We start from the raw sequence: 12,500 nt of genomic DNA, 5'->3' as shown, positions 1-12,500 counted from the left end.
CAATGCCACTAGATGGTTTCCTGATATGAAAGCCCTCTCTCATGGGCTGTATTCATAGTAGCCTGGGCCCCGCTGCTGGAAGATAGTGTCGGCACCATAGTGTGTGTGGCACGATCGTACATGCCCCCGGAAAATGGGACCGGCACACCATTGCATGTTTACACATGCCACATGAAATATAATCCAGGCATGCCATGGTATGTACGTACATGCCACCTGGTGACAAAGGGTTAATTCTATTTTAGGATGATTAGACAGTGGTCAAGTTCACCTTGTAGGTTATTATACCATTAATTTGGAGACAAATATGGAGGTTTTGAAGCACTCAGACCTATCTAAGTAGAGGTTTGGATTTCCCTCAGAAAAGTATGGATAGAAAATAATAATGAGGTAATAAGAGAGATCATGACATTTGACTATTTGTTAACTCACATTGTTAAACCAAGGCAAATCCAAGATGATATTCTTATATAGGACAAAAAGTTGTAAATGTCTGTAGTCTGCAAAAAATAATCTGAGGACAGAAACAGTAACACCACAAATAGAGGAAAGAGACTGCCTAAGTCCACTCTATCTCACTGTGCATGTTGAGGTGAAGTCGGTGTTTGCGGTGCCTGAAGGGCATGCCCAGTCATGTCAACTTGGATTGTTGAATAAAGTTTGTGACATGGATTTGGGACTTAGCAAGTGTATCTATGCTATAAAGTATTACCATTCAAACTATGTATTTAGTCAGTGCTGCAACTTTTTATTATTAGATTAAATTTTAGGAAGTAAATATCCCTAGGGGCACATACCATACTTAGCAATATTATTTTCTTTTTGTACAAAATTGTTTTTGTTGCATTTTCACATATAATTTTTCTGAGATTTATAATGTTGAGCCATAAGTGCAAAATGAATGTGAAAGTCCAGATGTTATTCTAAAAGAAATTTATCCTTTCCTTTATTCTACATATTACTGATGGCTAATTTATGTTTCCTCTCCCTCCTACCTGCCAATCTTCCCATGTAGCTACACCAAGCTGGGCTTTGCGGGCAACCATGAGCCACAGATGATCATCCCTTCGGCCGTGGCCATAAAGGAAACGGCCAAAGTAGGCGAACAGTCCCAGCGGCGCCTGTGCAAGGGTGTGGAAGACCTCGATTTCTTCATAGGAGACGAGGCCATGGATGCGACTGGATATGCTGTCAAGGTGAGAACTGCGAGAGAGGAGGCTGCTGTTGTAGCAAAAGATTTTGTCATGACTTTTTTTTCTTCTTCTTTTCTTTTCTATTCTTTTTGGTAATTATTACATAAAAATTTACTTAACTGTCTAAGAAGAAGAGTTAGGTGTTATTTAGAGAAGAAAGTTTTAAAAAAATGTAGACGATGTAAAAGAATCGGATATAATATCTAGAAATCAGTCTATCAGATCTCTAATTATCTATTAGTCAAAATCAGTCATAGTCTTTAATCATGTGTCTATCTAAATCTATCCATTTAGTCATTAACCTAATGCCGCTGGGGAAAATGAATAAAAAATGGGGATAGTCCTGTGCTTATTTTCTATATTTTTGGTGAAATGTCTCTGCACATAGATGGCTCTGCTAGTGCTTAGCCACAAAGAAGTCAATTAGTAGACCTTGTGACCTTACCTGATTTAAATTGGCGGGGAAAATGTAGTTTTTACTAGTGCTATGAATGTTGATGGTGTTATTTTTATGATAAACATTATAATTACTATAATGTTATAAACAAAATAAGATAACGTAAAATATTTTCGTAAATCAAAGAAAAGGGTAAATGGGCAAGACAGGCAGCACTCGTAACTGGCTCATTGTTAACTTAGTACAAGTGTAGCCATCTATGCGTTAAAACAATCAAACAAGTAACTCACAGTGGGTATAGCATGTACATACACGTCATGCCCATCAGCATTGGGTTAACCCATTGCTACTGGGGTTATGCACTTTCAACCTCCCCTCTGATGGCTTCCTTTTCACACGAACCTGCAGTACCCAGTGAGGCACGGCATTGTGGAGGACTGGGACCTGATGGAGAAGTTCATGGAGCAGTGCATCTTCAAGTATCTTCGTGCTGAGCCTGAAGACCACTACTTCCTCCTTACTGAACCCCCTCTCAACACACCAGAGAACAGGGAATACACAGCAGGTGTGTCTTATCTGGCTGTTTATCTGTCTGTCTATCTTTTTTGTTTATTTGTTTATTTTACTATTGTTACTTTCATATATATAGTTTATTATTATTCTTTTAATATATTCTATTTATTCATCTGTTATCTGCATCTCCTAGGGTTTGAGTAGGTGAAAGGGGAAGGGATTATAGGAGATGACAGTGAGGCAATGGGAAATGGGGCAGAGTCATAGAGTTTAAGGGGTATGTTCAAGTGGCCAAGAGGGACTGAAGTGGTGTTAGTTTTTGTGTTGAGGAGTGGGGGCTGGTTACATGATGTTTAGAATGTTTTTTTGGGGGGGAATTTTATGGAATATCAGTAAAATGTAGTGTGTGAAAATGATTGCATTGATAAAGCGGTTGAGAATCTTTTAGGGGGGAATTCTTAAAGGGTTTTGATCTTGATATTATTATTATTTTTTTTTTTTTTAAGATTCTTTGATTTGATTTTCATGGGAACATACAATTTACCATTGATTTTTTTTTTTTATATACTTTTGAGATGCTGAACAAAACAAAACACAAAAAAGAGTGATAATGAATACAAAAAATCTTAAAATATAATACATATCCATGTTGTATTACAGAAATTATGTTTGAGTCGTTCAATGTGCCTGGCCTCTACATTGCTGTCCAAGCCGTGCTATCCTTAGCAGCCTCTTGGGCCTCACGCCAGGCCACTGAGAGGTCCCTCACTGGCACTGTCATTGACTCTGGCGATGGTGTCACTCACGTCATACCAGTGGTGGGTGCAGGTTCTGGTAGTTTTGTTTTGATTCTTGTTATATCATAGTTATTGTGATTACATTCTTATTTTTATAACTCTTTTGATTGTGATTATTTATTTGATCAATAAACAGCGATCCTCTAAGGGATCTCTAACCCCTGCCTTCTTCCTCTTCTACGCCGTACTCAGGCTGACGGCTATGTGATTGGGAGCTGCATCAAGCATATCCCCATTGCTGGCCGAGACATCACCTACTTTGTGCAGAGCCTGCTGAGAGAGCGTGAGCCCAACATTCCTCCCCAGCTCAGTATGGAGACTGCAAAGGCTGTCAAGGGTAAGGGAATTTGTCATTTTGTCTTTTCGTTCTCTCTCTCTCTCTCTCTCTCTCTCTCTCTCTCTCTCTCTCTCTCTCTCTCTCTCTCTCTCTCTCTCTCTCTCTCTCTCTCTCTCTCTCTCTCTCTCTCTCTCTCTCTCTCTCTCTCTCTCTCTCTCTCTCTCTCTCTCTCTCTCTCTCTCTCTCTCTCTCTCTCTCTCTCTCTCTCTCTCTCTCTCTCTCTCTCTCTCTCTCTCTCTCTCTCTCTCTCTCTCTCTCTCTCTCTCTTCCTTTACCATGCTCCCCTCTTTCACCCATTGATTTTCAGGAACTGCCATGATATTTATAGAGGAAGATGAAGTAGAATAGACAGAGTGAAAAATTTAAGGTTCCTGTAATGCTTTTGCTTTAATTTGAGGAACTGATCCTAAAGAAATTGATGATTGCTTATTGATTTTGAGGCAGATTCCATAAAAATACAAAGGCTTGATATTGATTGGTATTGCTGAAGAATATCTATAATAAATAGGTACAACCATGAGCCAGAAACAGGAAGTAATGGGTAGCATACATGTAACCCTCTGGACCAGAGCTGCTGTTGTAAAACAACTGTAATTAATTCCAGTGTTTTATACAGCAGCTCTGGTCTAAAGGGATATATGTACACTACCCAACATTTACCTGTTTTTGGTCAGTATAGTAGCTCATGCTTGTACTTTTTTTTTTTTTTTTTTGACTATGTTACTGAAACCCCTAACAACAAAATTTGGTCTTATGACAATACTCATATCACATCTGGTCTCTTTCCACTCTCAGAAAAGTTCAGCTACATCTGCCCAGACATCGCTAAGGAATTCAACAAGTACGACAGTGACCAGGCTAAGTGGATCAAGCGTTATGAGGGCAAGAATCCCGTCAATAATCAAACCTTTGGGATTGACGTGGGTTATGAGCGTTTCCTCGGACCAGAAATTTTCTTCCACCCTGAGGTGCGTCAGTGAGGAGAGAGGAGTTTTTGTGTGTGTGTGTGTGAGCCAGATGATTAAAATATTTTGATACAAGGTTCTAGGAGTTATTCTGTTTTATAATCTGAATTTTCTTATCTTTGTTATGAATTCAGTTTCTCCTTTATAGCAGCCAGTTACATATGTTATACAAGTATTATTGTGCAGTACATTATTATGCGGTATATTTTATGATGTCTAATCCATCACAAGAAAAGAAACTAACTCAGTCTGTTATTATTATTTTATTATTATTATTATTATTATTATTATTATTATTATTATTATTATTATTATTACCACCATTATTATTCTTAATAGCTAATAATAATGATGATAATGATTATTATTGTTGTCATTATCATTATTTGTTATCATCACTATCTGTACATATTCATTTGTTGTCATCATCATTATTATTCAACATTTTCTTAGTGAACTCTTGTTTTGATTCTCAGTTTGCAAACCCTGACTTCACAACTCCAATCAGCGAAGTAGTAGACAATGTCATTCAGAATTGCCCCATTGATGTGCGACGGCCACTGTACAAGAACATTGTCCTCTCAGGAGGTTCCACTATGTTCAAGGACTTTGATCGTCGTCTGCAGAGGGATGTAAAGCGCATTGTGGATGCGAGATTGCGTATCACCGAGCAGCTGAGCGGTGGTCGCATTAAGGTGGGAGATTCGTTCGTTTAGTATTTTACTCCCCACTTTTTTTTCTCATCTTTCAAGGTATATTTTGTTATTTGATAAATCACCTATTTTTTGTAAAGAAAAGGAAAAACATTCAAGCACCTAATAAATTTTATTTCCTCTCCAGCCAAAGCCGATCGATGTGAATGTCATTGCACATAAAATGCAGCGCTATGCTGTCTGGTTCGGAGGTTCCATGCTTGCTTCAACAGTAAGTACTATTTGTTATCATTTTTATCTTATTGGCTCGCATTTCTCCTGATTTTTTTTATTATATTTACAATTACATTATCTGTTTATGTTGAGGTACTTAATTCCCCTTAACGGGGAGGTAGTCAATATTTTTATTAGAACTATTTTTTGCTTGCAGTCATAATGTTTAGGCTTGTTGCAAATCAGTCCAAGGTAAATAGGGAATTAAATAGCCCTGTATGTAAAGCAAATCATCTTCCCTTACCCCTTATACAGGTGATTATGTAAATTTTCATGTACATTTTTAGCAAACTCTGTTTCTCCCACACAGCCTGACTTCTACCAAGTCTGTCACACAAAGGCAGAGTATGAAGAGAAGGGACCCAGCATCTGCCGACACAATCCAGTCTTCGGTGCTATGGCTTAATCTTAAGGAGTGTAGTCACTATGCAAAAATGGGGGGAGGGGAGGGGAGTGGAAGGGGGGGTTAGAAGGAACAAAGGCACAAATAAGTTTATAGATATACCAATGACATGGAAATTGAAGTCATTATTTTATTTATTATATTTTTTTTTTTTTTTTTTTAGAATTAGGGGGAGTAATTATAAAGTGAGATATTTATACTAGGAACATAAGGACATAAGAATAGGATGGGATAACATAAACAGAAAATTGAGATACAAATGGGACTAAGAAAGGGATGTGTATTTCTTCCATGTAAAGATTTAACTTATTCTTCAGATTTTGAATTTTTTTTTTTGTTTTTCATTCTTTCTTTTTCTCTTCGCCCAAAGAGGTTATCTGAAATTTCTTCATTGATTGTGGCTGATGGGTTATGATGATTGTTTGGTGATTTTTAAAGTTTCCAATGAAAATGTGTGTTGTTTTGGCTTATATCCACAAAGCACATAGTAACCACAGCTTGGAGAATAAAAGGCTGCATTATAGTGCTGTTATTGGAGGAATCTTAGGGAGTTGTTCAAAAATGTTATCTTTCCACAGTGTTTTTTATTGTGTTGCATTGTATTGTATGAGAGTGTAATAGTATATATTTTATTTGATTACAGTTAGTTAATTTTGTTTTTCTTTTTTCTTTTTATTTAATTTAATATATCTGTTGATTAGGCAAGTACTTTTAAAGCTTTAAAAGATATTACTTAACTTTTAAAGGAGAAGAAATAATTTGTGTGTGTGTGGCACTAGCCCAGTAAAAAAATACGAATGTAAGTAGAATTATAAACTTTTATATGATTTCATAAAAAAAAAAAAGGGAAAAAAGTGTAACTTGACATCTACACTTTACACTGGAGACTTTTGTTTTGTATAGATTAATAGTGTTTAGTAAATGGTTCCTGGGAAAAAGCCAGAATTGCAATCAATATGATGGGAGCTGAAATAAATCCAAATGTGTGAATGATTAAAAGATACTGAAAACCGAGCATGTTAGTTTGTTTTCCTTATTTACAAAAGATGTGATGGTTTGTGCATGAAGAATGATTACTCAATTGTCTTACTTATCTATTTTAACTTTTTCTGGTGTGATTTATCAAGATTTATTGTAAGTATTATTATTTCAAAACTCTTTGGACTGTTGACATTATTAGAAAATATTGCATTGCCAGTATTTATTGACTATGCATTATAAATGTTAATATTATCAATAAATGTCATTTTTGTATAGGTTATCATCTTTAATCTTTTCATTATTATTATTATCACATATTATCTTATAAGAAATGAGAAATAAGGCACTATTTTTCATTCTTGCTTTATATACTTCTTGTTAGAAGAATATCCATTCACATAAGCTCTCAAAACCTTGTATTTTATTATTGAACCAGGAATCCTTGTACAGGAATTATTAACTATTAGAGAAAGATCACATTTTCAGTTCTCTGTTGCAATTCTTCATTTTCCCCCCATTTTATGAACATTTAAAAAGGTATGAAAGGATCATTAATTCATCCATACAGTTCACTACCACTGTTCTTTTTGAATCATAAAAATAGTTGTCATTATCTTCATGATACAAAATTGTCATGGATAAGAGTACCAATATTATACATGATTCCCTTTATAATGTGAATTTAATGTACCTTTTACAAAGGCTTAAATATATTTCAAATGGCATTCCAAAGTTTTCATTGTACACTAGTAATCTAGTCTATATTCCATATATAGGAAATTAATACTTTTACTTTTTAGTTCATATTAATGCTTCATTTGTATAAAATAGAGAATAATGCTGGTAATAACACTAATGATAATAATGATGATGATAATGATTAATAATAATAATAATAATAATAATAATAATAATAATAATAATAATAATAATAATAATAATTAATAACGGAGTTAAGAATCACGATGCAAAACTGTCATTGATACCGCTACAATAATGCTGATAGTAAAAACAATATCTAAAGCCATCTGTACCAAACTAGATGGTTTTGTAAATATTTGTATTTTTGTGAAACCTGTGTTGAAATACAGCTCTCATATCCTTGCCTGTATTATGATTGTGTTTCCTGTTACAAGGTGTTTTAGGTCGTTTTAAAGTGGACCAAAATAAATAAATAACAGTATCTAGTCAATGAAAGGCCAATAGAAAAATAAGTTTTCTTACATTGTGGGGTAAACAGAAGACAAATATGAACTAATTAATACCTTGTAGGCCCTATACTTGATTTGTTATTTTTATATTGGAAGTTTTAAATGTAAAGAATAATATATCATTCCCAATATTATTTATACATGAATAGAGGTGCATAGACAAAGGTTTCACTATACATTCCTGAATGTGTATGCAACTGATTTTTAAATTTTTTTATTCATAGTTTTCAAAATTACTATTATTATTGGTATCATCCATTTATATACACAACAAAGAGAGACAGATTTTTACATTAAAAATTGTGTGAGACATTAAAGGTATGCATATATGTGTGTGTGTGTGTGTGTATGTATGTGTATGTGTATGTGTATGTGTATATATGTATATATATATATATATATATATATATATATATATATATATATATATATATATATATATATATATATATATATATATATATCAAAAGTCAAAGTTGGTCCCATGTCCATGTGAACATAGGGGACATGTTCGCAGAGAAACATGCTTGCTAGGCCGCGGGATGATGCGGTAGGATGGCCAGTTCCTTTCCACCCCGACCTTGACCCCAACATGCTGACGTCAGCATATCAGTACTCATTCACAGATGAGTCGACTGAGAGAGGCGGCGGCTGGGCGCGAACCCAGGACCTTGCGATTGCAAAGCCAGAGCTTTTATATATATATATATATATATATATATATATATATATATATATATATATATATATATATATAATAATTCCCCCCTCATTTTTATTTTTTAATTTTTACAAGGACAGAATAGTTCTTTTCTTTCCCTTTTGGTCAAATTTCCTAAAACACAAAAATCACAGAATATTAAGGGTACAACAAAATCTGATTTATACTCTTCAATGTGAGTATTCACAACCCGTTTTATTTAAGCCAAACTGCAGCTTCATACAGTAAATGCAAAGACAAATCTGGAGAATGACAGTACAAACATACGTACATACTGGCAAAAATAGAAAACATTCTGGTGGTACGTGGAATGACAACTTTCTAAGAACAGAACAAACACACTTTTTACTCTTTTTATTTTAACTGAGATGCACTCTTCAGAGGTTGATGTGGATAGGCTGAATAACATCATGATTATTGCCACCAAACTGTCAACCTGTCATCATTCATCATGTATGGTACACCTTCACTTTAACAATATATCAAAGATACGATAATGGGAATAATAAATAAAAGAACAGAAGAACAGGGAGAATAATGTGGCCATTATTTGCTATAGCATTCTAAGAACGGTCAAGTATTTTTTTTTTTTTAAACCTGAATTTTGTTTCATTATCTTCTGGCCGTTTAACAAGTGGATAAAAATGGAGTGCCAAGTCGAGATGTAAGGAAATTCTACAGTAACTGAAGTTATTTTTTTACATTTAAACTTCTGAAATCTGGGTGGCTTATTGTTCAACAAACATTAAGTAACATTACCATAAATAAAGATCTGCATTAAAAAACTATTAATGTTTCACGCACACATGATAATCTTGTTCATACAACTTGCTATTTACTTGCTGCTCAAACTGCTCAAACAAAGATATATATAAGGACTGTCCACACAAATGGATATGATCGACGGGCATGGGCAGAGATGATGTTGAAGGCAGTCAATGGTTCAAACAAAGAAACAAGCTAGACATAAAAGCACGACAATAAAATATAGTAGTGAAATGGATAAAGAGGGCAATCAAATGGGATTAGTAAATGGGAAAGGGGGTTAAGGAAGATTAGATAAACTGGAGGAGCCAAGGAAGGAATGAATGGTCAGGAAAAGGAAGGGTTGGAGATGAGGAAAGGGTGAATGGGAAAGGAGAGCAACCATGTGAACTGAGAAAGGTGTAGGCAAAGGTAGGAAGAACGGATTATGGGGCAGTTTGGAGAGAAAATTGGTGGAATGAGCTCAGAGAAGAGCATGGCATTGAGAGACGGATAACAGGCTTTACTCATCATACAGGCTCTCAACTGGGGAAGAGCAGAAGAGGCCTAGGGATAAGCATGACCTCATTGGTGGACTGTATCAAGATGAGCAAGAAGTGAAATGGAGGCAGAAGAATAGATATGGCAGTTATAATCAAGAGTGGAGAGGATCAGGATAACATGAAAATGGAGGAGAAATTTGCAGTCTGAACCCCAAAACATATGGAGAGTCTGCAAGAGTCTAAGGTGATGATGGGCTTCTTCTTTAATGGAAAGGATATGATCCCACCAGGACAGCTTGGAGTCAAAAATGACACCAAGAAACTTTCCAGGGAGACAGGACTGAAAGAGATCATCAAATACAGAAAGTGGAGGTTGGGCACTTACACGTGAGCGAGAAAAAAAGAATGGAGAAGGATTTGGAGGTAGAAAAGTGAAAGCCATGGTCAGTGACCTGAGTAGATAGCAGACCTTTGAACTGAGGTAATGAGGATGAGGTAGAAGAGGCAACTTTGAGATGGAAAATGTGATTGGAGAGGAAAAACACACTCAATGTTCACAGGTGGTCAAACTACGAACCATTGTTTTCTCACCTTTGCAGGTATTTGCCCCTGTGCCCCCCTATCATGCCCACTGATGGTGTTGACTGACCTCTAGATGAATGTGTAAATGTGAAGGTGAAAAATGAATAGCCATTGATTATGTTTATGATATGAACAATAAAAGTGATGTATTGCATAAGTGATCAAATATACTATTGACTCATTATATGTGAGATTAATAACAATAATAATTATTTGTGTAAAACAGTATAAAAAATCATGGAATGCATGAACTTACAACAGAACATGAGATTATATGTGCAAGTGGAAAGGAATGGCACTGCTCTGTGCGTGGATGAAAGCACTGGCAATCAGTTACCTGTGTAAGTGTGAATCACTCATTAAAAAAATATATAGAGAAATATGTGTACAGATGACCATATAATTCTTCAGACCATTAAAAAAAATGAGAGAGAGAGAAAATAACACCCTCTCACATTGAGCTTAGACTGTCGTCATGGGCGTGATCATTTCGTGAGTCCAAAATGTGACATCTGGATAGCTCCTGAGGCTACTCTCGAGAGTGAGAGCCTGAACCAGGTCCTTACTAGACACTGCTTCCTCTGCCCGGTGCCTCATGATGGTCTGTGGCTCAGGGAACCATTCGGGTGAAGCACTGCTCCAAATCTGCTGATGAGTGTGTATATCGTGGCGATGGACACTCACCCTCGTCTCAATGATGCATGACCTTACGTGGCCAATGGAGGAGAATTTTGTGCTAGGCTCTGGGACGTCTAAGGGGGGGACTGTTATAGGGATTTCAGAGGTGCTGTTTCCCCCCAAAGAGCTGGTAGTGTTGGAAGTATTGCTATCCTCAGTGGGGAAATCTGCCAAGTGGATGGTGCTTCTGGTTTGGGGTTCTGGGAATGCGAGGTGTGACGAGGTGAGGACTATGGTAATGGGGTTTGTGGTCGTATCATCTGCTCTGAGTCCCAGGGTGGCACAGCCTCGACATGGGATCTCACGTCCTCCATCAAGAAGTTCACTTGTGCCTGTACTAATTTCATGAGTTTTAAATGCAGTGACATCTTCAAAGGAACTATAGGAACTCGAGACATCATGAAGTTCAAGATGACCCAGACTGCTGTCTCTCTCTGCCAACTTCACATAATGTTCTCTGCCCTTATCCAGCCTCTCCTTGTGGTAAGGGAACCACCTGGACTTTGGATAATCTTCTGTAACCTTTACTTGAGGCACATGAGGAGAAGAACCTTCAAGTGCTCCGTGAATTATACTATGGCTTTGAATGACTGAGCCGAAGGAGTATTCTCTGAGGAGGGGGGTTGAGGGGGCGATGAGTGAGACTGCATTATGTGCCCGAGCCCTGCTTGCACTGGTCCGACCTGGAAGGGAAAAGCGGATGAAACCACTCACTTGGGATTGTAGGTCAGGGTAAAATAACACCAGTTGAAAAGCAAATGAAAAATAACAATGTCAAATAATTCCCAGAAAACAGGTACTTTTACTTTTAAAAAATAAATTCTAACAAAGATATAATTGAGACATATATACCATAAAACATTACATAAAAAGGTACTTACATCAAGCTAGTAATTTACTTACAGGCCACACACATTAAATGCAAACAAAAACAAATGCTGTAAATCAAAACAAAAGCACATGGGATCAAAAAATCAAGTCAGTGTTAACCAAACAAAAGTGCAAAACGAAAAAAAAGGAAAACTGATTTAAAACTATCCATTTGAAACATTTCACTTTCGGGCAAAAAGGACTCAAAATATGAATGATTGGTCCATTATGTGAAATATTTGTTAATGTGCTGCAAAATGCAATGGAATATTCAACTTAAGAGCAATGAAAAACAAACGAAAATATGTAAACAATCCTCTAAAACATGCAACTTTACAAATAAAATCAAAATCATAAAAACAATAAAAACGTAAAGGATACTCACAAACACATTAATCAGTGAAGGTAAATACTCACAACACACAAGCTGACACAATGCTAGTCATTCCAAAACTGCGGCAACGCGACCATGCACATCTATTCAAGGCCTCTCTCTTACCTTTCGTCTTCGGCGGAAAATCGACACCTCGAGAAACCATGTGGGAAGGAACAACAACAGTCTTTGGAACAAAAACACTTGAGGGAAAGAGGTGGGAGGAAGAGGAAGAGGAAGAGGACAGATTTTGGAAGGCTAATCCTGGAAAGGTGGTGAGCGATGCGTGGGATGAAGGTGTCCCCT

The 12,500-nt window shown here is 36.4% G+C and overlaps 2 protein-coding genes across 2 annotated transcripts in view; one reads left to right on the top strand and one right to left on the bottom strand.

Annotated features, from left to right (window-relative positions):
* LOC125040046 (actin-related protein 3-A-like) overlaps positions 1-6,546 on the top strand; it is an 8,550-nt gene extending 2,004 nt beyond the window's left edge. The window contains exons 2-9 of the mRNA XM_047634493.1: positions 1,016-1,196; positions 1,999-2,155; positions 2,764-2,921; positions 3,093-3,237; positions 4,033-4,205; positions 4,679-4,897; positions 5,043-5,126; positions 5,439-6,546. Of these exons, the coding sequence (XP_047490449.1) occupies positions 1,016-1,196; positions 1,999-2,155; positions 2,764-2,921; positions 3,093-3,237; positions 4,033-4,205; positions 4,679-4,897; positions 5,043-5,126; positions 5,439-5,534 (1,213 nt within the window). The 3' untranslated portion in view covers positions 5,535-6,546. The remainder of the gene's footprint in view (positions 1-1,015; positions 1,197-1,998; positions 2,156-2,763; positions 2,922-3,092; positions 3,238-4,032; positions 4,206-4,678; positions 4,898-5,042; positions 5,127-5,438) is intronic.
* Positions 6,547-8,608: 2,062 nt separating this feature from the next.
* The window catches only part of LOC125040070, a 63,955-nt gene continuing 60,063 nt past the window's right edge, over positions 8,609-12,500 (bottom strand). Inside the window, exons 5-6 of the mRNA XM_047634524.1 lie at positions 12,321-12,500; positions 8,609-11,634 (exon numbers count right to left, since the gene is read on the bottom strand). The exon at positions 12,321-12,500 is cut by the window's right edge and continues 749 nt beyond it. Coding sequence (XP_047490480.1) covers positions 10,736-11,634; positions 12,321-12,500 — 1,079 coding nt within the window. The 3' untranslated portion in view covers positions 8,609-10,735. The remainder of the gene's footprint in view (positions 11,635-12,320) is intronic.

The sequence above is a fragment of the Penaeus chinensis genome, chromosome 28 (assembly GCF_019202785.1).
Source record: "Penaeus chinensis breed Huanghai No. 1 chromosome 28, ASM1920278v2, whole genome shotgun sequence".
In the NCBI taxonomy this organism is placed as follows: Eukaryota; Metazoa; Arthropoda; class Malacostraca; order Decapoda; family Penaeidae; genus Penaeus; species Penaeus chinensis.
Note: the sequence above shows the minus strand (reverse complement) of the source record. Positions and strands in the feature narration are given on the sequence as shown.